Source organism: Nannizzia gypsea, genomic scaffold (assembly GCF_000150975.2).
Source record: "Nannizzia gypsea CBS 118893 supercont1.10 genomic scaffold, whole genome shotgun sequence".
NCBI lineage: Eukaryota > Fungi > Ascomycota > Eurotiomycetes > Onygenales > Arthrodermataceae > Nannizzia > Nannizzia gypsea.
The window spans coordinates 412,697-435,773 of record NW_003345192.1 but is presented as its reverse complement, the minus strand read 5'-3'; the positions used below and the strand labels follow the sequence as shown (position 1 = coordinate 435,773).

General features: G+C 48.4%; 9 protein-coding genes across 9 annotated transcripts; 6 read left to right on the top strand and 3 right to left on the bottom strand.

Moving 5' to 3' along the window:
* Window positions 1-49: 49 nt before the first annotated feature.
* MGYG_08764 (M-phase inducer phosphatase) lies at window positions 50-286 on the top strand (the record flags this gene model as incomplete). The annotated part of the gene is made up of 1 exon (XM_003169172.1): window positions 50-286. One exon carries the CDS (start codon window positions 50-52, stop codon window positions 284-286), a length of 237 nt encoding a protein of 78 aa, XP_003169220.1.
* A 1,907-nt stretch (window positions 287-2,193) lies between these two features.
* On the top strand, window positions 2,194-3,054 carry MGYG_08763 (DNA replication complex GINS protein SLD5; the record flags this gene model as incomplete). Its single annotated transcript, XM_003169171.1, has 2 exons — window positions 2,194-2,379; window positions 2,461-3,054. The coding sequence occupies 2 exons, from the start codon at window positions 2,194-2,196 to the stop codon at window positions 3,052-3,054; spliced, it is 780 nt and encodes a 259-aa protein (XP_003169219.1).
* A 411-nt stretch (window positions 3,055-3,465) lies between these two features.
* Window positions 3,466-6,145, bottom strand: MGYG_08762 (Cullin-3; the record flags this gene model as incomplete). Its single annotated transcript, XM_003169170.1, has 3 exons — window positions 3,466-3,639; window positions 3,712-5,961; window positions 6,110-6,145. The coding sequence occupies 3 exons, from the start codon at window positions 6,143-6,145 to the stop codon at window positions 3,466-3,468; spliced, it is 2,460 nt and encodes an 819-aa protein (XP_003169218.1).
* Window positions 6,146-6,675: 530 nt separating this feature from the next.
* MGYG_08761 (DNL zinc finger domain-containing protein) lies at window positions 6,676-7,308 on the top strand (the record flags this gene model as incomplete). Its single annotated transcript, XM_003169169.1, has 1 exon — window positions 6,676-7,308. One exon carries the CDS (start codon window positions 6,676-6,678, stop codon window positions 7,306-7,308), a length of 633 nt encoding a protein of 210 aa, XP_003169217.1.
* A 332-nt stretch (window positions 7,309-7,640) lies between these two features.
* Window positions 7,641-15,574, bottom strand: MGYG_08760 (U3 snoRNP protein Utp20; the record flags this gene model as incomplete). The annotated part of the gene is made up of 2 exons (XM_003169168.1): window positions 7,641-14,160; window positions 14,220-15,574. 2 exons carry the CDS (start codon window positions 15,572-15,574, stop codon window positions 7,641-7,643), a joined length of 7,875 nt encoding a protein of 2,624 aa, XP_003169216.1.
* Window positions 15,575-15,849: 275 nt separating this feature from the next.
* Window positions 15,850-17,525, top strand: MGYG_08759 (meiotically up-regulated 161 protein; the record flags this gene model as incomplete). The annotated part of the gene is made up of 2 exons (XM_003169167.1): window positions 15,850-15,863; window positions 15,920-17,525. The coding sequence occupies 2 exons, from the start codon at window positions 15,850-15,852 to the stop codon at window positions 17,523-17,525; spliced, it is 1,620 nt and encodes a 539-aa protein (XP_003169215.1).
* A 292-nt stretch (window positions 17,526-17,817) lies between these two features.
* On the top strand, window positions 17,818-18,411 carry MGYG_08758 (hypothetical protein; the record flags this gene model as incomplete). Its single annotated transcript, XM_003169166.1, has 1 exon — window positions 17,818-18,411. The coding sequence occupies one exon, from the start codon at window positions 17,818-17,820 to the stop codon at window positions 18,409-18,411; it is 594 nt and encodes a 197-aa protein (XP_003169214.1).
* Window positions 18,412-19,413: 1,002 nt separating this feature from the next.
* On the top strand, window positions 19,414-20,902 carry MGYG_08757 (hypothetical protein; the record flags this gene model as incomplete). The annotated part of the gene is made up of 3 exons (XM_003169165.1): window positions 19,414-19,652; window positions 19,718-19,859; window positions 19,940-20,902. 3 exons carry the CDS (start codon window positions 19,414-19,416, stop codon window positions 20,900-20,902), a joined length of 1,344 nt encoding a protein of 447 aa, XP_003169213.1.
* Window positions 20,903-21,481: 579 nt separating this feature from the next.
* MGYG_08756 (hypothetical protein) lies at window positions 21,482-22,873 on the bottom strand (the record flags this gene model as incomplete). The annotated part of the gene is made up of 2 exons (XM_003169164.1): window positions 21,482-22,688; window positions 22,761-22,873. The coding sequence occupies 2 exons, from the start codon at window positions 22,871-22,873 to the stop codon at window positions 21,482-21,484; spliced, it is 1,320 nt and encodes a 439-aa protein (XP_003169212.1).
* Between the last annotated feature and the right edge of the window lie 204 nt (window positions 22,874-23,077).

Sequence of the window (23,077 nt, the reverse complement as noted above, 5' to 3'; positions counted from 1 at the left end):
CCACTTTGCTGCGCATAGCTCCCTCTGCTACCCTCAGAACTACGTCGAAATGCCAACCAAGGAGCACGAGTTTGCATGCGAGCGTGGCCTGGGCAAAGTGAAGCAACGGTCGAAGCTATCCCGAGCTCAAACGTTCGCTTTTGGTCAGCACTCGCCAATGGAGGATAGTCCAACCGGTCGATGCCGCGGAGCAAGCGATCGCAACATCAACACTGCTTTCGAGAGCCCACTTGGGCGAGGCTTTTCCCCTGGCCGTCTACCTGAACGACGCATGTTCTCATACTAGCATGCAAACGAACCTACATACCTACCCACCTTTTTTCTTTCCCTTGCCAATGGGTGCTAATGTTCTTGATGGAGTTACGCCTTAACCTGACTTGAAGTCCTAACGTTTGATTCTACACCTTACCTTACGCCTGGCGCACCGGATCCATTTCCTTTCATTTCCTTACGGGTAACCCTTGATTCCATAGCATGGTCACAAGGCTCCCTATTTTTCCTCTCTCTCTCTTACCTTTCTCCACTTCGATTCTCGTCTTGTTCGCCAGCGACCGGAAAAGCGTTCAAGCCAGACCAAAAAGTTCTCTTTTTCTGCTTTCCTTGTCGAAAGCGTCATAGCGGAACTCTTCATTGATAGCGTCTCTTTTTCCCTTTTCCCTTTTACTTTCCTACCGGGAATTCTTTCCTTTTCCTTTTCCTATTATTATCCTGAGCGATTGATTATTACTTGACCCAGCGCAAGCGTTTTTCCTTTTATTCCCTATTCCCTCTGTTTCTCTATGATCACGTCCAATTGATTGATTGACTGACTGACCCAATTACCCTGCACCATTACCCCAGTTTTTCCTTATCCAACATCACCAATTTCCTTTGTCAATATACCTGTTTTTCCTTGTTCATTTTTTCCCTTTGTCTACCACTCCTCCTGCCCGGCCTCTACCGAGCTGGGCTGAGCTGTTTCCCACCAATCTGCCATGCGCCACACCTTCTCCTCCACATGCGATGTCAAGGAAAAGCGCACACGAGTTCCGAAAGACCCCTTCTACCAACAATGCCACGCCAACGCCAACGCCAACACTAACGCCCTATCTATCTGACACTCCTTCAGCTTTCTTTCCGCTCTTCCATCTTATTCTGTTCCCGCTCTTCATGCCGGGCGCGGGACGCTTTCCTAGCTTTCCCAGCCTTCTTTCATCACCGGATCGGATGAGAGCTCAATCTGAAACAACCCCCGCTGCTGATCCCCGGCTATGATGCGATGATGGTACCGCCTGTCTGGCCACCAAGGGCTAAACGCAGTTTCGCCTCCCCCTCTTTTAACCTCTTCTTCCTCTTTCCTCTCTATCCTCATGCCTCGTGCTTGCGCCGCCACGCAAAACGCCACGCTGTGCTGGGCAAACATCAAACAGCAAACAATAACACCAACAACCTACTGGACCCATTCGCTCTCCCCTACCCGAAGCGGACATTCACCGCTCCTCAATTTCTTTCCTCTGTTCATCTAGATTCGGTCAGGTCACGGGCGGTACTCTGTTTGCATTCGTGTTTTACCCTTCGCTTATCTCTTTCCCGATTTTTTTGTGTATCTCATAACCACCCACACGCGTCTTGAGTCACACACGCCACATGAGGTTGATCCAGACAGGTTACAGCAAGGCTACGGAACACAGCACAATGGCCATGCTTATCTGCTGCGATACAACTCTCTCTTCCTGCTAGTGGTCTCTCGACAACACGTGCATTGCGTGACTATTTGGTCTTGCACCGATTTTTTTATCCTGTTTTCTATCTCTAGCTTGGAAGCGAAGGAGCAAAGGATTGGGGTCCTTGAGCCAGCGTTCTACTACATACGCAGTTACTTTGAACTAGCGGAACAGCATACGATTAACATAACATAACATAACATACCAAAAAAATAAAGAAAGTATCAATTTACTTAACGACTTCTCGACTTCTCGTCTTCCTTCGCGTGTTTCTTTTTTGTTCGTGTAAATAAACAAACAACGCCAAGACATACGTCATCATTTTTGCTTTTTGTAGCCGCAAATTCTAAATTTAGACTTTAATTTTTGCTCGCACTGACAAAAAATTGAATATCAAAACGCAAAGTCAAGATAACACAACGGCAAAGATCGCCAATATAGGCGAAAAGCGAGAGACACGAAATAGGAGAAGCGAAAGGAGGGGTTCAAGATGGAGGGAATCGGGATAGACGACATCCTCGCGTCGGTAGATAGGGGTGACATCTCGTCTCCCGAAGCCACGGCCGTCGACCACCAGCAGCTAACGCGGTTCTGGGTCGCGGAGCGGGCTGTCCCTGAACTGCTGCCATGGCCAGGCGCGCTGATGGACCGGATGATGGAGAGGGTTTCCAAACAGGTACTTGCTCGCGACAATTCCCGCAACCACCGTGAATTATCGTTTAACTAGTTAGTTGCTAATCGAACCGATGATGTACAGATATCCAGGATTGAAGACCTCTCGATGGCAGCAGCCGATCCGCTCTCGCCGGAGAACAATAACCAGAACAAGCCAACGCTGAACCTCAAGCTATCAATAATGCAGTCCGACCTGGCACGGACACAATACATCATTCGCTCAATATTGCGCCAGAGATTATCAAAGCTTATCAAGTACAGCATATACTATCTACGGATAACAATGAATCAGCAGTCGCAGCAACCGCAAACCCCCGCGGGGGCGGACGCAGCCTCCTTCCTCTCCGAGAAAGAACTACAGTTCTTACGCGGCCATCAGTCGCTGCTAACCACGCATTACAATGTTTCGTTTTTATCCACGTTTCCCGCGAACCTGAAAAGGCTAGACGATAACGTCGGTGGTACGAACATGGTTGTTGCGCCGGAGAATAAGGAGGTTGTCTTCGTGCGGTGTTTGAGTGACGAGGCTAGGATTGTCATTCCTGCTTTGGAAGGTGAGGAAGGGATGGCCGGTCTTGAAAGGTATGGTGGTAGGATGGCCAGGGAGGAGGTATGGGTTGTTCGATGGGAGGGCGTTAAGGATGCGTGGAAAAGGGGGGACGTTGAAGTTCTTTAGTCAGTGTGGGGTTCAGGTTCATGGCATTTCGGCTGGAGTTTTTGGTTATATGGGAGTCTGGGGTTTGGGTGGTTTACTGATGAGATAACGACATAAGTATACAGTTGAACATATTGATATCATGTAGCTGGTTAAGTAACTAGCCATTCAAATGAATTACTACACCCCTAACGTCCTTTTGACCCATGTAAAAGAATACGACCAAACATACTCCGTAGAATACTCAAGAGAAACACCTACGCCGTCACTCTCTAGAAGTATGTGTATATGACCTTGTAAGTTGGACCAAAACTCCCAAATAACTCCCTATACTGCCACCCCGGCATCGTCATTAGTTATCATTTCAAACAATCACTTCGTACATAAAGTCTAAAATCTAGAAGAATTTGTTATTGAAGCATGATTCCCCATCTACGCAACGTAGGAGTAAGCCGGGGGGTCTGAGTCGGTGATACGTTCCAGGTACTCCCGATCGATGAGACTTTCAATTCGTTTCTTCACCATGTTTACGTCTGGCGTGAAACGAGCTGCAAGCTGCGAGATTGCCTCCGTAATCACTGCGAATGAGCCAATGTTTTCCGTTGTCTAGCAAATATGTCAGTTGGAGGTACTGGGAGACAGTAGGGGATGCCTGGTTACTTACTTCATGATTCGAACAATGGCAGCTTCAATCGTGTTACCTCGCTCTTCACTGGTCTTTTTCTCAGTATCCGTTCTTTCTTCTTTGTTTTCTACCTTGTTACCGCCAGCGCTGACGACACCGATCTTCAATCTCGTGAACTTGCTTGTGAATTGTTCGTTGAAGGAGAACTTATCCGATGGCTGCACGCCTTTGCTCATGGGCTCTTTACGTAGAACTCGAGTCTTCGGCGCCACGGCAAGCGATTGGAGGTTTCGAATGAGTTCATTGGTAGGAATTCTGGTCTTTTCCTGGATTTCTTCAAATGTGAGGGATTCGCCGGAAGGCATATCGTTAAACAAAAGTAGAATGACCATCGCATACGTTGAGACGTTCAGATCATGCCGCTCAACCTTGCCATTGGGCCGTGTGAACGTTGCGCGGATGTCCGCTGTACCCATTCCTGGGAGCCACCACAGTTTCCTACCGCTGTGCTTGTCAAGGTAGAACCGTTCGAAGCTCTGCTTGAGAGATTCTACATTTTTCGGGAAGATGCAGGGAAGCTGAACCTGGCCGTCTCTGCTGTAGCTGCTCATAATCTCCATAGGCCACATGGTACTTGTGAGAACGCTCATCTCCAGTTCGATCCGTTTAATATCAGGATCACCTTGCTGTGCGATATAATCCCGATAGTTGGTGGTGAGATCAGTAGAAACAGCCATGTCTTTGAACATCGACTCCAACCGCTGTGTGAACGTATTTCCTACTTCCATCTTCATCTTTGCAATCATTTGGCGCTCAGCATCCATGCTTGCTGACCGTTTCATAAGCAGACGACGAGACAAATGTTTTTTGTAGTAAGTTTCGAAGAGATCCTTGTCCCGAATGTACCGTAGGAGGGTGATGCCGTTTTCAATCAAGGTATCAACCTCTTCTTCCGTCTTCCCCTTGATGCCTTTCCTCAAATTCTCGTCAAAGAAGAGGGAAAGATACTCAGTGCCTCGAGGGTTGACATTGATAAAGTCTGAGAAGCTATAAGTAAGAGAAGTTTGTAGGGCCTGGTCCTTAACAAAAGCCTCTTCCCATATTCGATCAAATTTCGCCTTAAGTTTGAGAACATCATCCACCCACTTTATAGCTGCTGCCGTCTGCACGTTTAGAACAGGCGGTTTTTCCTCTGCTGCTGAAGGTTTCTTCCCTGGTTCTATTGTTGAGGGAGCTGGTGGATTCTGTGAAAGTTCTTTAGCCGCATTGTTGATAGCAGTCCCGTATTCAACAACTGTCTGCTGAACAACCCTGGTCAATGCAGCTTTCTTCGCATCAATGCGAGCAATAAGTTCGAATACATTTCGAAGATCTTCTAGCCGGTCGTTCTGAATCATGTACTTGACACCGCTGTCGTCCATACGGATTACTTCTCCGATATAGTGTCTGATCAAGCAGTCATCGATGACTTCCATGACCTTAGCCTCCGTCACAGGGGATAGAGTCTGCCGACACAAGGATTGCTCTGCTTTAATCCTACCCGTAACTCGCTTGCAAAATGTCGCCGCATCAGTGGTTGTAAGTAGACGTTGGCCCTCTGCCGCATAGTACTTGCGGCTCGCCTCAAGGAACGCGGGTTCGAAGGTGGTATGGTATAGTTTCCCGGATGGGTCTTCCATACCATCTTCATATAGACCATCCAATAGGTAAACACAGTGTTTGATTAATGCACGGTCTATTATGACACCTTCACGTTCAAGCAGTATCATGAACAACATTGTGTTTTCGAAAACGGAGCCGATCGTAGCGTTCGCTTCTTCACCAATATCTGCTCTCAGCACACAGTCACGGAATAAAAACATTGACGTATCGTATATGGATTGATTCCTAAGCTCTTGCATCACCACACGGTCCATGTACATCAAGACATCAGTGATCATGCCCATGCAGAGCTGGTGGTCTTCCCAGACTTCCTTGAGCTTTGTCAATAGCCGCTCTCCGGCCGCCTTTCTTTCGTTGGCGTGCTCGGTCGCATCAATAGAGTCGGTAATTGTAAGAAGGGCGGGGGTAATCAAGGCTGCGACTTGTTTGCGGACTTCGTTATATAGCCAATCCTTCTCCAGATCAGCCACTTTTTCGTACAGGTCCATAGCCTGCTTGCGCAGGACCAGCTTGTAGGCATTGCGATAGAGTTCTTCAAATGAGAGCTGAGAGGAGTTTTTTGTGTGTATTTCGCGTATCGACGAAGCAAGTATACCCCATACTGAGGCAAAGTCGTCATTTTCACTTTTACCCGTCATTCCCTGAAGAAAATCACTGTTAACAATACAAGCCGCGATAAAACTAAAGCTCCCATAAAGAGTCATAGAGCCAGAATAAAAGCACAGTATGTAATTGGAAGAGGTACATGAATGTATAGTTCCAGTAGGAAGCTCTTGGGAGTTTACATACCCTCCTTGGGACCCTCACTTTTGCGCGCGGCTTCATGGCGACGAGCAGTACACAAAAGGGGATGTATTTGTAGATTAAAGCTATTCAAGGGCTTAAAAGATGTTGATAGTGAGATGGAGGAAGAGATGCAGAGTAGAGGAAGCTGGATGAAGCTGGGGTTTATATCCAATCTATGCAGCGGGGGCTCGCTTTGGAGGAAGCTCTCAAGTAGTTTCAGGCTTTTGACAATGCATTGAAACAAGGGGTGTGTCTCTCTTCTCCTGCGCCAGCCAGGCAGCAGGCCTTCTCTCTTCTTCGATATGCTTCTTCGTCCACTCTGCTCGTCTTCTTCTCCTCTTCTTCAGCTCGATGTTGTAGTTGTCACTGTCTCTCGTTGCTTCGCGGGGAACTTTTTTTATCTCCGAGACGGCTCGGCGGCGAAACGTTTTCCCGGAAAGGCTAAAAGTTTAAAAGTTGAGGATTTGAAGATTTGATGAAGATTAAAATAACAACAACCCCAAAGGAAAGACGGGGTTATCATTAAGAAAGACGGCAGATACACAGAAGAAGGGCGGATATATATCACCATGGCCGCTGGACAGAGACTACTTCGAAGCGCACTCACGGCTTCCTGCCGGCTCCCCGGTGTTTCGCTCTCACGACAGGGAGTTCAGTCAATATCCACTCCATTCATACTGCGACGTACTTCACCATCATCCTCAAAGATTCTACCACGATCTCCAGTGCTATTCTCCTCAGTACTTGGCAGGAATAGCTACTCGACGACGACCAGAGACCCCCACCCACTCACCGACAACAAGACCCCGGCAACTACGGAAGAAGATGCCCAGGCAGCTCAGGCTCGACGTGACCAGGAGCCCGCATACCTAATCTACTTTACGTGCAAGCCATGTTCTCACAGGTCGGCACACCGCATTTCGAAGCACGGGTACCACAAGGGCACTATCCTTATAACGTGTCCAAGCTGCAGCAACCGACATGTTATCAGTGACCACCTGAAAATTTTCTCGGATGCGCCGGTCACACTGGAAGATTTGCTGGCCCAGAAAGGCATGAAGATCACCAAGGGGACCATGGAAGGAGATATGGAATGGTGGGGTAAAGATGAGGAGACCACTGGTACCAGCTCAGATTCTTGCGCTGCTTCTACATCTCAACCTGAATTAAAGGGTGGTGAAAACCAGGACGGAAAGCCTTAGACCGGCCTGTGACCGTGCCGATCCATTTTTTTTTTTTAGAAGTTATGCTGCGGCGTTTATATCATTTGAATATCTATGAATGGCGCATGGGGTGGGCCGCCGTTGGAAAACGGCCATGGGTTAGATCACTTGCTCAACGATCTCCTTTTTGCATCGTGTATCATATAGAATGTACAATACTTTAATTTCTTCAGGTCTATCATGTGCTGAAATCCTAATGATGTATTCAAGAATCCTTCAAAAACGCCATTTTCCCCCAGATCAGTTGTTTTTATATCCCTAGCCCCATGACTCCATTGAAAAAGTATCCGTCTTTAAAGTCATGTATATGCTTAGAGCTCATGGCGACGGTTTCTGTTTTCTAGCCCTCTTTCTTTTCTCTTCTCTCTCTTTCGATCATGTTTGCGTTTCTTGTCACGGCCTACTTTCTCCGGTGCAGTGACAGCCTCTATCCTCCGCTTCACTCTACGTTCTTCTCTCCTCTCCTTTATTCGCTCCCGGGCCTCGCTCATATGTGCCACAAAGTCAGTGGTTCCTAATTTTTTCTGTAGAATATCAAATACCTCCTGACTACTCGTCACTAACGACTTGTATGTGCTTTGGAAAGTTTCATTTGATGATCGTGGTGCTGGTATTGAAGGGTCGGTCAAATGTAGAAGAGGCAAAAGGATAGTCTGGAGATATGGCACCACCTTCGAGGCATCAAGGTGAATGCAAAGAGCAGCAATCATCTTCATAGAAGCAGTTTTGGCATTGAGTGATTCTGCTCGCGTAGTGAGGACTTCCTTTCGAAGGATTCGAGCTCCTTGTTCAAATATATACTGGATGGCGGTCTTGTTGCTACCCACAGGCTTAGAATTGGGTACAGTACCCTCTTCGTCATCCTCACTTTCTTCAATCTCCTCAGTCTCCCTTTTAGGGAGTACCAGGTCACTCTGGGCAAAGCAGCGGCCAAGGAATATCAGATTTCGAACAGTCTGGGTCGCAAGGTCCTCGGATACGTTGGGTGTTTTCAAGCAAAACATGCTTGAACGGGTTATTTGGAGCATGAGTTTGTCGTCCAGTAGCAAGCCTGATGAACCAGCCAAAGGAATGGATGCATATCCAGTTGCTGAATTCGACTTGGCTACATCTGCCAGCCAGACGCCAATCAGATTCGCTGCACATGATCGTACCCAGGCTTGGGGATAGTTCAGGCTTTGAAGAACTTGAGACCAGATATTTGCATAGGATGGGTTCATTGTGACATTCGGGAATAGCTTCGATAGCTTCACAAAAAGCTGAAGGGAGTAGTATAAAACTTCCCATTCATTCGCTTCCCTATTGTCTAAAGAAAGCCCCATAATACCTGGCAGAAGCTCGGTGACGAACCTGACGTATCTGTCTTTGTTTTTGGCGTCAGACTCAAAGAATATTCGAATAGCCTGCAGTCCTGTGGTCGTAAGAGCAAGGTTATCGGACTGTTCAAGCCACGACTCGAGTGGAGACAATATGGTCTTTATATGCTCAGCGTCAGCACGGGTGAAGATAGCCCCTAGAAGAGAGCCAGCCATTTCCCGGCAGGTAGGTGCCTCATCATTAGACATAACCATCACGAGAGGAATAAAGAAAGTGTCTACCATTTCCTGAGCCAACTCTCCGTGTGTCTTCGATAGGATGAGATGGATGGCTTCCATCACGGACTCCCGACCTTCTCTGTGGGCATAATCCAGGTTTGTTGCAAGATATGCCATCTGCTTTGTCCATCTGTTTTTAGCCTGCGGGTACTCAACCAAAAATTGCACGTATGTGCCCCTTGCCAGGTCACGGGCATTCCGCGTATGGTTCGTTACCATCATGGCAGAGATCTTATCAACGACTTCGTAGATTTCCGGTACCATAAACTTGCGTGACATCACAGCTCTGATGAAATTGAACACAATTCCCTGGCGGTCGGGCTCGTCGATATCCGCAGATACGCGCTTTAACAGATATGCAAGGTATGAATCTTTGATAGTGGTACGCTTTCGTTCCCGCAGCACGGTAGAAACCAGTTTGAGAGCTGCCTGTGATGCGTCGGTGTTGGAACTTGCTGATTCCTTCATTAGTTTGACACATTCAACGATATACACATCCGCATTCTTATCAAGCTCGGGTAAGGGAAGTTTGATGATGGTAGACAAAAGTCGAATGGCAGAGAGTTTGACTTCTTCGTATCCTTGTACAATCGAGTCACCGATAACAGGGACAAAGCCCGCAACATTATCTGCAGTCAATAAGGAGTTATATTTGTTGAGTACAGAGCGAAGCGTATCCAAGCTAAAGCGGGCCAGCTTGTAAAGGTACGACGTAGTGCTTCCGCCGCTCTTCTTTCGAATAGACGCAACCTGGACGAGGAATCGACTTCGTGTTTTCCATTCGTCGTTGTCTAGCACCGGCTCAGGGACCTTGTATGATTCTTTGACCACTTCATAGCAGAACATCAGAAAGTCACGGCTTTCGACCCCTGGGTTTCTCAACAAGCCTATGCCAATGCGCCGTAGTAGCTCGTCTATCTTACCCACCAGGCTAGATGTGAGTTTCTCCTGCAGAAGCAGTTGAATCGGCTGGACAAGGTCATAGACGTGCCTGATACTAGCATTCTTGGCCAATAGCTCAGCAGAATCGTAGCTTTTGCTACTTTTGACTTCTTTCATCTTACTAACGTATTCTTCAGCATCCTTCTGTTGTCCAACGGTACCGAATATATCGTCCATAATGATTTCACCCAGGATTCTCAAGTCCTGGTCCAACGCGCCAACCTCAAACTCATCCGCAGTTGCTACGAGAATAGAGTGAACTGTAAATGAGAGCACATGAAGCTGATATCCTCTACTTAGTGCACCTTTCAATTCTGTAAGGATATATCCAAAATATGACGGCCCCAGAAGAATGGCGATATCTGCAAGAGTCTTTCTCGCAGTGTCTCTGGTATCCTGTGCACGGCTACGCAAGATACTAGACACATCCATTAAAAGCGAAGGAAGCATCAAGGCCATGTCCTCTTCGGGTAGCAATTTAAGCAGCTTGACAGCCGCCACTGCTACAGGAAGACGCAAAGCAACGTCAGACTCGTTTCGCTTGTTGGTAAATCCGGTCAGGAAAGGAATGAAATTTGTCTTTAACTCGGCCGTTAATTTGGTACCATTAGGGACTGAAGAGCTTAGGGTGTTCTGGATGGCTGGGCGCTCCTCTATAAAAATTTCCTCTACCATTTCCTCAGATGCTCCTTCAGCATTTGCTGGTGTAGCTTTTCCTGAAACAGCACGCGAAAGAGCATCTGTCATTTGGCTAAGAAGCCTGATAACGTTTTTCTCTAATCCAGGTTTGCTTTTGATATAGCCCTGGTATCGACGGAATATAGCTTTGAATTGGTTCCACGTAATGGCTTCACTCAAGGCACCAATTGTCGTAACAGCTCCAGCAGTTAAATTATGAGCATTCTCATCTTCAGATTGCTGGAAAACAAAATGTTCAACAAGAGGGAAGAAAATTGTGCTGGCATTGGTAGCTTGAATCTTGCCCTTAGTAACTTCGGTGGCAAGTCTTCTCAACGCACGCAGACGCCGATGTTGTTGTATATGAAGGATGTTATTGAAAAATGAGGCCTCCTCATCACCTCCAGCCAACAAGTCATGCATATCCTTTACAGCTTGAAGGTCGGTGTGTTCCTGAATCAAATATCCAAGGAGAGACACAAATTCTGCACGAACTATTTCCGTGTTTTGTTTGGCGCCATTGCGAAGGGCAGGAAGAAGAACCTTTTCAACTAGGTCTTCATATTCTGGATCCGACTTTTCGCCTCGGAGCTTTGTGACTTGAATGAACCGTTTAATGCTGAGTGAGGCACTCGAGCGAATGGCAAGTTCTTCCTCGTCTTTCAGGCTGTATATAATGTTGAACAAAAGTGGCCTCCACTGCTTGGCTGTGAATGTAGAATACTTTTCTTCATTGATGATGGTAAAGGCCTTGAGCCGCCTGTCAAAATCAACTTCGTCCAATCGCTTTGCTGACATCGAATTTAGGTCGGCTACGAGTTTTCCCACTTCAGCCAATTCAGAATCATTGGCAACAAAAATATCAAAGACCACGGCCAAAGACACACGGTTGAGCTGGTCTTTGAAATAATCAAACAGAGACGAAAGGACTTCGAATATACGTTGGGCGAGCTCTGAATCATCTCGTTGTTGGAATAGGGGTAAGAAATGTTGCAGAACTTTGAGAAGACGGCCTTTAGTTTTTGGTGGAACACGGTCTGGAGGTTGCTGGAGCAGAAATGTGGTGGTGCTGATAAGTTTGGAGGTCTCTGCAGACGACACAACAAGAGCGGAGATTCTTGACAGCAGTTCAACTGCGGGGCCTAGAATATGACGTGGAGGTTGTTTCCTGAGGAAATCCTCAAGATGGACCAATATATATTCAATGTGAGGCCCAAGGACCTTTTCGTGAATGGTTTCTGGCGATGGTGCAGACATATCAACATCACCCTCCTCATCCACCTTCTTGTCAGTAGACACGCCGACGAGCGACATCAGAACTTCGTCCAAGACAAATATCTTCACCTCGTCTTGTGCAGACTCCGTAGCTAAACAGTCAACAACACGACGGATAATGCTAGTTCCCTCGAAATACATTGCTGACCTTGGAGAAGAAGCCCAAGTTCGGAACAGCTGAAGCAACCCAGACACTGCCTGGGCTGTTTCCACAGCAAAATTTTCTAGTCTTGGATTGACAACTTCTGAGAGTATAAATGGAACGAATGGATTCCAATCAACTGCTGGAGATACGGAGAAAATCAATTCCAGACATTTGACACCTAATTGTCGAATGTTGCGTAGAAGGCTGAGTTGAAGATTATCACCCGAAGTAATTGGCTCGCTTTGAATCAGTTGTCTATATGCTCGGATAAGACAATATAGCACAACATTCATCGTCTGATTAACAAAAGGTAACATTTTCCTCTTCAAGATGGAGAACATTGTTTCAACCATATTCAGTAAACCAAGCTGCCTTCTCACGCTCATGAATTCTTGGCTCAGTGTTTCCTCTTTGACCACACCTTGATCGTCAAGTAAGGTAACAGTTCCTAGAGATCCAAATGCAATCTGAACAAAGCCGGAAAATTGGTCGTCGGGAAGCTGTGAGACAATTCGTAGTATAGCTTTTCGTCGCGCTTCCTGGCGACCCAGTGAACCGCGTGAACCAGCCCGAGCTACCATTTTGCCGTAAAGTAGTTTCAAAATATAGGGGAATAGTTCCTCTATATGCTCGTTTTTGATCAAACTATTGTCCTTGCCTACATGTACGAAGATACCCAGCTCATCTTTGAACCGGGAATCATCCACCAAGTTAAGGAGATTTTGTTCGTAGGGCCGGACAGCAGGCATCTTCCATGTAAAGACAGCATTGAGAGCAAGCTTTTGTATCTCCAGGTCACCATTGCATAAAAGGCTTGATATCGCATCGTGAGCCTCTGCAGCCTGGTAGAGGACCTTGGGGTTGACAAATTTTCCAAAAAGAGTCAACATCGACTTCTTGTCTTGCATACTCCACCCTTGTTTAGGCTCGCTTGAGATAACATTATTCTCTAGTGATGGCACATCTTCGGGGATAGGTATGGAAGTGTCGTCGCGCGAGACCCATGATAAAAAGAGAGGAACTATCTGACGAGATCTTTTCTCGGCGATTTTAGGAACTGCGTTCAGGACCCTGAGTGCCTGACTCCTTGCGTTTTTTGCCGATTGAGGCTGTGGAGAATGTGATGATTCGAAATCGTTTAATAATGATGAACTAGCATCCTCATTTGTCCGGAACGACTTACGTATCGCCGTCTGGACATCGTTAACATTGAAACACTCATATTCGGATGTTGTGGATGAGGACTTTTGCGAGGCATCCTGAGTACTATGCTCAGGGGTATTTTCGATGGGTGTATCGTGCAGCCAATTCATCGCGATTTCAGATACAACACTTTCACCAGCATCAGTTTCGCATATTACCTTCATAGCCTCACAGGCATCATCCCATACAGAAGCAAGCCTTTTCCATAGCAATCCAAAACAGAAACTTGGAACGAGTCGAGCAAGCCATCTTTTGCGGGATGATTGGGCATAGTTGACTCCAAGCCGACGTATGTCCATGGATATAACTCTTGCTGTTTGAAGAGTAAGCTCGCTGGTTTCAATGCTTAGCGCAAGTGACAAGCAAGAGTCCTCTATTTTTAACCATTTGAAGAGGAGCTGGAAGATTTCCAAAGATAGTAGTCTTAGCTTATGCGAGGGGCTTGACAAATTCGCTAGAAGAGCATTTGCAAACTCATCCAGGTCAACGTCAGAGATCTCAGGAGGTTCACGGAGAAGCGAGGCATATGTCGATATAGCTTCAAGGAAGACAGGAATCCTAGAATATTGGCTAGCTTTGGAACAAAGCAAGGGCCATAGTTCATTGTCCAGCTGGCCAAGCCCGTTGGAAAAGCGAATATAAGTTAACAACCCTTGGCCAAGAGAAAACAGAGTCCCAGGATCGCCTAGTGACCCAGACTCTAAAGTAAGCCGAACTTTTCTGTGCAGGCTATCAACTAGATCAGGGATAATAGAAGGTTCGGTTGAAAAGCATATAGCATCAGGAAGTCTTGAATACGCATTAAGAAGAGCTAGTTCATGTTTGCCAGGGTCTGACGAGTTGAATCTTTTGGATATAACAGACTTCCAGGGATTTGGGCAGGTTAATGAACCGGGTCTGGATAAATTTGAGGTAACTGTGCCAGAGGACTGGAGACGGGGTAAAACCACACATAGCCCTTCTTCATATTCTTTCCACAAAGTAACTATAAACCTGGGGTATATATTAGCGAGCAATATAAGAGAAAATAAAATTCGGGAAGGACAGCTCACTTTTGGAGATACGGATGGACAACACTTTGGAATCTTTCCGAGCCAAGTCCTGCAACCAAGTCACAAAATGGTATAAAGTGTTTAGATAACTTGTCTTGTGAGACAGCATCCATGAGCTGGCGCATGTGTGGTAATAGCTCGTCCATTGGTGAGGCGTGAATGGCAAAGGCCACTGACCCGAGTAGCTTCTCAACAGACCCGTCTGGGAAACTATTGCTTTCTGCTGCTTTGGTGAGCAGGCGTAGCAGGGCCGCATGGACTCTGCTCCAGTCTGCCACTCGAGACCCCTTTCTCGTCACGATACAAAGGAATAGAGTATGGCAACCGACCCGAGTAACTACAGCCTTATCTTTGGCAGATATAGTTTCATTATATTCACAAACGGCATGCAGAGCCGGACGAAAGGTTTCGGCTGTACAATAGTGAACCAGGTTGACCAAGACGCCGCTTAGAACTGTTTCTGACAAAACACTTTGTTCTTGGTCTTTCACACACACGGCCTTCATTAGGCACCGCAGTATATCAATACCGTTAGAATGAACGGCGCTCTTGACACCCTTCATCGCATCCGCAAACATAGCCATAAGACCCTCTTGGTAGGATGTAACCGGACGTCCCTCAGCACCTGTCTTAGCCAAATCCTCAAACAGAAAAGTGACCGCACGCTCGAGAGGTTTTTTGTCCTTGTAGTACACCGCCGCAGCTTTCCGAACAAGAAACGAGACTGATTCTGCCGCAAAGCGGGAAACAAAGTGTTTCTGGTGTTCCTTTCCGAGATACTGCGTCATAATGGCTAGCAGAGGCCTGAGATCCGGTACTAAAAGGCGAGAGAGGAATTTAAATATCCAGGCAAGACAGGTAAAGCTCCATTCTATAACGTCGATGCTCTGGTGGGTCGCCGCTACCGCTGCAATCAATTGCACCGCTGCGGCAAAGTGTTTCTCAAATCTCGATCCAAGGTCCCGTGCGAACTGTGCCATCAAACTAAGAAGTGGTTCCATGCTCAATTCATCCTTTTTCTCAATATATTCCACCAACAAGCCCATTATCGCATCCTGGTGGTATAGTATCTGCGGCAAGTTCTCGCATAGCCGGTTTACACGCTGGACAAAATCTGTAAAATTCTCGGATAGATTGAGCTCAATCCAATGCTCCAGAGAGCCTCTGAAGCAGGAAGCGGTTTCGTCGGCGTCATCTTCGCCAAAGCTCGTCCGGCGCACTCGATGGACAGGGTCGATCTTGAGTTTAAGCACGCGCTGAGAGAAAGGCTCCCATCGGTGGGATTTGGTAGTCGCCGTGCCGCCTTTCTGCAGCCTTGGAGGCTTGCTCCGCTGGCTCGAGGATGCTGTAACCATCGTCGTCCAGCTGCGACAACTCGACTTCTCCGTGCTTCAATCTTCAATTTCGAAGCTCTTCAATTCTTTTTCTTTTTTATTTTCTTTTTATTAACATAAATTTTTATATTTTTAAGTTTCGGTCTATCGGAGAATATCTTATTCCGTATTATTAATTTTATATTAGAAACTCAATTACTCAGCATTTGTTTCTGAGATAATTTGGGGCTTGAAAGACTTCAGAAAAGAAAACAAACTTGATATCGAGCTGGATGATAGTGATTGCGGCCGGGGATATGGCGTCTAAAGTGTAAGATGATACTGGGTATACCCATTGAGCTGTGAGATGCTAACTTGTATACATAGAATCGTCATCGGAGGGGTGAACTCTTCCTTTCGAGAGGTGTTTGGCAAGCTCGAGAAGCTACAGGCCAAACAGCAATTCGCGTGTGCCGTTATTGCAGGAGACCTCTTTGGAGAATTATCTGCTGAAAACTCCAAAGATGACCTCGATGCGTTGCTTCGTGGGGCTATTCATGTAGCATTGCCTACCTATTTTACTGTTGGGAGGAATGGCATTCCGGAACAGGTGGCACAGAAAATAGCGAAGGAGGACGAAGTCTGTCCTAATCTTTTCTACCTAGGGAGACGAGGAGTACTCACCACATCGGAGGGAATTAAGATTGTTGCTCTTGGTGGTGTTCATGGGCCTCTCCCTTCAGATGCTAGCCTGGATGAGAAATACCTTCCATACCATACAGAGGCCGATGCGCAGTCTCTATATTCAGCAGAAAAGGCTGATATTCTCATAACTTACCAGTGGCCGAAAGGGATTGAGAAGGGCTCAAGGGTACCCACCGGGGAAGTCACAGTAGAAGGCAGTCAGTGCGTTGCGAATGTCTGCTTAGCATTGAAGCCTCGCTATCATTTTTCATCGACGACTGACATATTCTACGAACGGGAACCCTTCTTTCATATCCCCGAGGATGAATACACCGTTGAGAGGCATATCACTCGGTTCATCAATCTGGCTCCCTTCTCCACCACTTCAAAACAGAAGTGGCTGTACGCTTTTACCCTGGATCCGAAAAGTGTTCTGCCTACGTCAGTCCCAGTCGGGACGACAATATCTCCTCTCACTGCAGTAGCAGGTAGACGTGGGTCGTTACCTAGCCAGAAAGCATCGTTTTCTCGCTTTAGACAGGATGATGGCCAGCAACGCCCTGCTAAGCGCGCAAGAAAAGCTGCACCTGGTCCATCAGAATGCTTCTTCTGTCTTTCGAATCCCAACATTGCATCTCATTTGATCGCGTCTATTGGGAATGACACATATATTACAACTGCTAAAGGTCCACTACCGACTGCATCTACCTTTTCAGCCCTAGGTTTCCCGGGGCATATGCTCATAATACCTTTGATCCATGCACCATCCCTCACATCGATAGAAGACTCCGAGTCTAGGTCAGCTACCTATACGGAAATGCATGAGTACCGGTCGGCACTTCATTCGATGTTACAAAAGAGGGCTGACATGGGTTTGGGGGCTGTCACTTGGGAAGTGAGCAGGGGCCGTGGTGTGCATATTCACTGGCAGTATATGCCTGTTGATGCAAACTTGATCCGCCGTGGCCTAGTCGAAGCTGCGTTTAAAGTCGAAGCCGAGAATCTAGAGTACCCAAAGGTTGAGAAACGAGAATCTAGCAGCGATGAGCCGGGCGACTATTTCCGCGTCTGGATCTGGGCTCCCGAGCAGACAGCAGACGGAGAGGCCACTGGAAGCGAAACAACACTAGTTCTTCCACTAAGCGATAGATTACGGTTCGATGTCCAGTTTGGCCGGACTGTGATGGCTAAATTGCTAGGGCTTGAGGACCGGCTGAACTGGCGGGATGCAGCGCAGTCAGTGGAGGAAGAGAAGAGAGACGTCGAAGCCTTCAAGAGCGCTTTCCAGGGCTTTGATTTCACCATCTGAAGGCTGACACTGATATCCTTCATTATAGTATTATTATACATTGTTTTAGCTGGTATCAACATTTGCTAGGGAAGAAATAGGGAAGAGTTCCACCAAGAAGGGAAGCTGCGCCAAACATTCAATGTTATTCTTTATGAAGCCATCAACATCAACTCTTACCGTCAACATTGACATTGACTCTTCTATTTGCCCCCCAGATACCAGGGCCCGTGAAATCATTGAATGGGAATATCTGTTCGCGGCGATACTCACGCACATACTTATATATACCTTCGTCACCTTGCCTTACACGATGCGCAGACTCTCAATTTCCTCCTCACAAACAAGCAAACGGCGCAGTCTTCTCCGCCGCAAACGCAAATCTCGAATGAGCGCGGATACACCATCGACAGACTCTTCAACGGACAGCACCGTCAGCAGCTCAGGAAACGCAGAAGCAGCGCTCACGTCCTTGTTCGCGACGACATCGCTCACACGAGTGCCTTCAAGATCCTCCGATACCGTCAAGAAGATGGTCCAGAAGAACAATATCCCAGGCTCCTTGGGCAAGATGACGCCGGCTACCCATCCCGGCAGTCTGGCCATCACCGATACCGACACCACCAACAAAACCAATAAAACCAACAAAACTAACAAAGACGGCGTGGCTATGACGGCAGAGAAGCTGTCAGACCTGTCCCCACCTGCTAAGACAGAATATGGAGCTCTACGTGAACATTGCCCCGGCCTGCCAGAAGACCCGAATCTCCATGGTGGCATTCTGCTCCTTGTAACCGACTCCGTTGGCGAGGTGAAGCTCGGGAAATGCGATGGAGAGCCTGGCTGCGAGACGCCCTCTAAGCTGGGGAGCTTGAAGAGACGGGCAAAGACGAACTTTGGGGACTAGAAGGTGATTCTTATCTTCGAATACTGTTCTACGGAGTCCTTCTGAATACATATATATCAGAAGTCATCCTTTGCTTTTTTTGTACTCTCCTTTTTGATCACTCGTTTCAATGCAATTTATTATTTACCACTCTAATACCCGGTCTCCATTTATCACTTATCGCGTTTGTATAGATCTCAATCCTAGTTCGATGACAGCTTGTCCGACCTGCATGCATGGAGCATCGCATCCCGCGACAATATAATTGCTTATTCTTCGGGATTTCCTGTGCAGGCCTGGTTGGGAACTTCGCACGCCTAACTGGCCATTCGTTCATGGCGGCCACAACGCTGCTTTTTCAACCCAGTTCTTGCGCACAACCGTCTCCCTTTCCCCTGTCTGGAATCAATCGGCCGATTCATCGACCCCAGTGGCGCCTCCATGGTTGAATCACTCCGTACTAGCTTGCTAAAAAGCGAGGAAAATAAAACCATCCAACGTTGAACATCAAACGCCAAACGGCGGATGAGACGGCGCGAGAACGTTCCAAGAGCTGATGGGCGCTGCAAGGCCAAACAGAAAAGCCTGCTGCCGATCACCGCTAGCAGTTTCTTCCTTGGTTTCTCCTCGGCGATGCACCTGCGCAGCTCTTCTTCAAAACTACTTGGACACCATGGGATAATCTCTTCTCTTGCCGAAGCCTTTTGCCGGGATGCGGATGTCCGCTGGTTGGAAGGATGTTTCATTGCTTTCATGCGGGACATGCAGGGATAGCGAACACCGTGAGAACAGTCACAGCGATTTTTTATGTGGCCAGACAAACAAGCATTGCAAGGCAAACTGGACTGATGGGGCCGCCAGCGGGCCAGGGCTGGCCCGCTAATGCTGATATATCGGATCTTATACGGAGCAACTGCATGCAAAGTATATATATGTATAGCTCTGCTGCTGACGGCCCCTAGTTTTGCCTATGGCAAAGCTCTCAAATACCTGCATGAACTGCTACACGCAATCGTGCGAACAATGGGCTGCGATATCAAGAATCCGGTGGTCCAGGACCAGGCTGAGGCCGCACTCCCCTTACCACCATCAGGAGGAGTGGCCGAGCCAGATACAGAGACAGACACGGAAGTGAAGCAGGAAAAAGACAGAGGGAATGTTGATACGGAAACGTATCCAGAGGGAGGCCTCAAGGCGTGGCTTAACATGCTGGGAGCATTCTGCGCCATGGCCTGTACCTTTGGCTGGATCAGTACGTTTGGGTTAGTTAGCCAACGCAAGCCGATTGGTACGGAGCTCAGGTCAAGAGGCTAACAGGACCATATAGAGTCTTCCAGGCATACTACCATACACATCTGCTCAAAGAAAACACCCATTCCCAGATAGCCTGGATAGGTGGATTGCAGGCCTTTTTTATCTGCACCACGGGACTAATATCAGGTCCACTGGTTGATAGATACGGTCTCAAAGTGAGTGATATATCTCTACATCTGCTTACTTTCTATCAACGTCTATGGCAAAAGACAAATGCTAACGCTGAGGTGACTAGCCTATACTGGTCCCCTTCTCGCTCCTGGCTCTTCTTTCTGTGATGCTCACATCCATCTGCAAAGAATACTACCAATTCATCCTCACGCAAGGCGTACTAGGCGGGTTTAGCGTGGGGATGCTTTATACTCCCTCAATCTCGATTATGGGCCACTACTTCCACCGCCGACGCGATTTAGCCATCGCCGTAGCCTCGGCCGGCTCGCCCCTGGGTGGAGTAATCTTCCCCATCGCCCTGCTTCAGATGCTGGAACACTCCCGTATCGGGTTCGGCTGGGCCGTGCGGGGAGTCGGACTGATATTTCTGTTCTTCCTGTGCATTGCATGCGCTACACTGACGCCCCGAGTGACACCACGGCGAGGTCCTCACTTCCTCTCCGCCGCGTTCAAGGACCCCGTGTATGTGTCGCAGCTGGTCGGCTACTGCTTGGTGTTCTGGGGCATATACACTCCCTTTTTCTTCCTGCCGTCGTTCGCCATCCGGCATAGCGTCAGCGTCGATTGGGCCTTTTACATCTTGCCCATTTACAACACCGGTTCGTTTGTGGGGCGCATCATATGCGGCCGTCTAACCACCATCTGCGGTAGGTTTAACACCTTGCTAGCAGCCATACTAGTCTCGGCCGTGTTAATGTTTTGCTGGCTGGCCGCGACCTCGCTGGCGGGCATAATTGTGTTTGCGGTGGTATTCGGCTTTTCGTCTGGTGCTATTATCGGCCTCTTCCCTGCTGCAGTGGCCGTTACTGCACCACAAGCAAACCAGATTGGAACGTACCTGGGGATGACGATGGGGGTGCTCGGACTTTTCTGTTTGACCAGTTCACCCATGATGGGCGCCATCGTGACTCGGTCTGGCGGCCGGTATGACGAGGCGATCATTTTTAGTGCAGTCCTTATTGTTGTGGGAGGGAGCTTGATTGTGTTTGCTAGGGTGAAGCACTCCGGCTGGAAACTGGTTGCTTGATAGAAGAGAGGCCGTACATACTTCGGCGTTGATAACGTTTAGCATGTTTCATTTGGTGCATGGCATGGAGTTAAAGAATATGGGTTTTTATTCTGCATGTGCTGCACGCTGCACGCTGCATACTGCACGGTGTAAACAATAGTTGCGCAATGCAGGCAGGCAGTCAGGCAGGCAGGAGAAAAGGGACAGGGAAAAAAAAAATACAATGCAAGGCAGAGTAGACATCAAATTTATGTTAAGTAAGTCATTCATGATATAGACCTGGAAGCAAGCAGGTAAAGCATCCAAGCATTTCCAAATATCCGAGCAAACGTGTAGCCGCCCAATGACCCGGTCAAGTTCATTACCCATGCAAGGAGGGAGGAAACGTGAGAAGTAAGCGGTAGACAGCCCATCAGCATGTCAATGAAGAGAAGAAGAAGAAGAGAAAAAAAGATATACATCAAAACATCGTCCGGACCCAGGGATATAACCAAACATATCGACAAAAAACGGGGGTAAACTTGGCAGTTTAAATGAAGAAATGAATAGAAAAAAAAAATAAGGAAAATCCAACTGCAAATGGAAAAGTAACGTAAATTATACATCTCTCCAAGAATTCTCCACCGGCTTCCTTCCAGCCATCAACAGACTTGGAGTTTGCTGTGGCTGTGGCGTCGACTGCTCTGTGTTCAGTGGCTGGTCTGCACTACCCGACCCCGATCCCGACCAGGGCGGAGGAGGCGTTGATGTACTTGGAGAATAGGCAGTGTATGTCCTCTGCTGCTGGGCGGGGGAGAAAGATCTCGAGGAAGTCGGGTAGGGCAAGCCAGTGCGGTCCGGACTATGGCTGTATGTGTTTACAGGCGATAGTGGCGGTCTCGGCGAGGGCGTGGCTCTGGTGCGCTGGACGGGAGAGCGGGTGAAGCTGCGACTGCTTCCGTTTGGGTGAGTGTAGCCGTAGACATCATCTGCTGCTACAGCGGGCGGGGCAGGAGTAGGCCTGCCGATGGTCGAGGGGGACTGAGTGTTGTATCGTGGTGGGGTGTATATCTGGCCTGAGGTCTGCTGATCCGGGTACTGCTGCTGCTGGTGTTGCAGTTGAGAGGCAGAGTCAAGGTTGTATGCGTTTGATAGCGGTGTAGGTGCGCAGCCGGGCGAATGTGCGATGCCGATGGCAGTGGGAGGGATGGATGGGCTGGTGCCTCTGTATCCTCCGCCCATGTTCATGTTGTTCATGTTCATGGCCGAAGGGTGACGGCTGTGGTCGTGGTCTGGCGGGTAGATGGGCGAGACGGGCTGCGAGTGGTGGTAGTATGCGGAGCCGTGGCTGGCACCCGGGTCATCGACTACGCTGTGACCCGTGACCGGGTTGAGATGGGACATTTCCATCTCCTCGTTGTGGTGGGAGGTGTCCTCCACCCGTCTGGTGGTGGCTTCTTTCCAGGTGGGCATGTTGGGCAGCGCATCTTCGTTGATTCTGGTCGTTGTTGTCGGCACTGTGGGCGCGGGACGAGAGCCCAGGGTATCGAACTGTGCGTAGCTGGGGGTTGTGCTTGCGGCCTGGTGGTGGTTGTAGACTGGCGGCGTGGGACGCTGGTAGCCCGAGTAGTCGTCTGCGAACTTGGACCGGCCGTCGTAGGAGGGTGCAGGCGGCGGTTTGCGAGAGGAAGACGGACAGCAGCACGAGCAGCATTCGCAGCATCCCTTGCAGCAGGTGTAGCCGCAGCAGAGGCAGCCTACGAGACACCAGACGACGCTGAGCAGGATGAGGCCGCCGACGATGATTCCAACAATCGCAGGCCACCTACACAACCAATTAGCACTGAAGTAACGCAATATAACATGGATCTAGCTGTGTAAGAGGAGAGAGACCGACTTGCAGTAGGCTTTCGACATGCACTTGTCCCAGGAGGAGAATGTGTCCTTGACGTCCGCGGTGATGCCTCGCGGCGCCAGCTGGTGCCACGGCGTGAACTCGAGCGGATCCATGGCGATATCAATGGCTTAACCTCCTTATCTGTCGCCGTCTATCGATTGATCTATAGTGCGAGTCCGTTGACGTGAACTGACTGGCTATCTTCTTATCGAGGTGGATGTTGGTCTATCGTGCGGTCTATAGCGAGGGGCGGACAAGTCGAGGCTGGACTGAGAGACGCAACATGGGCCCAGCGAGACCTGACGATTGGTTATTCT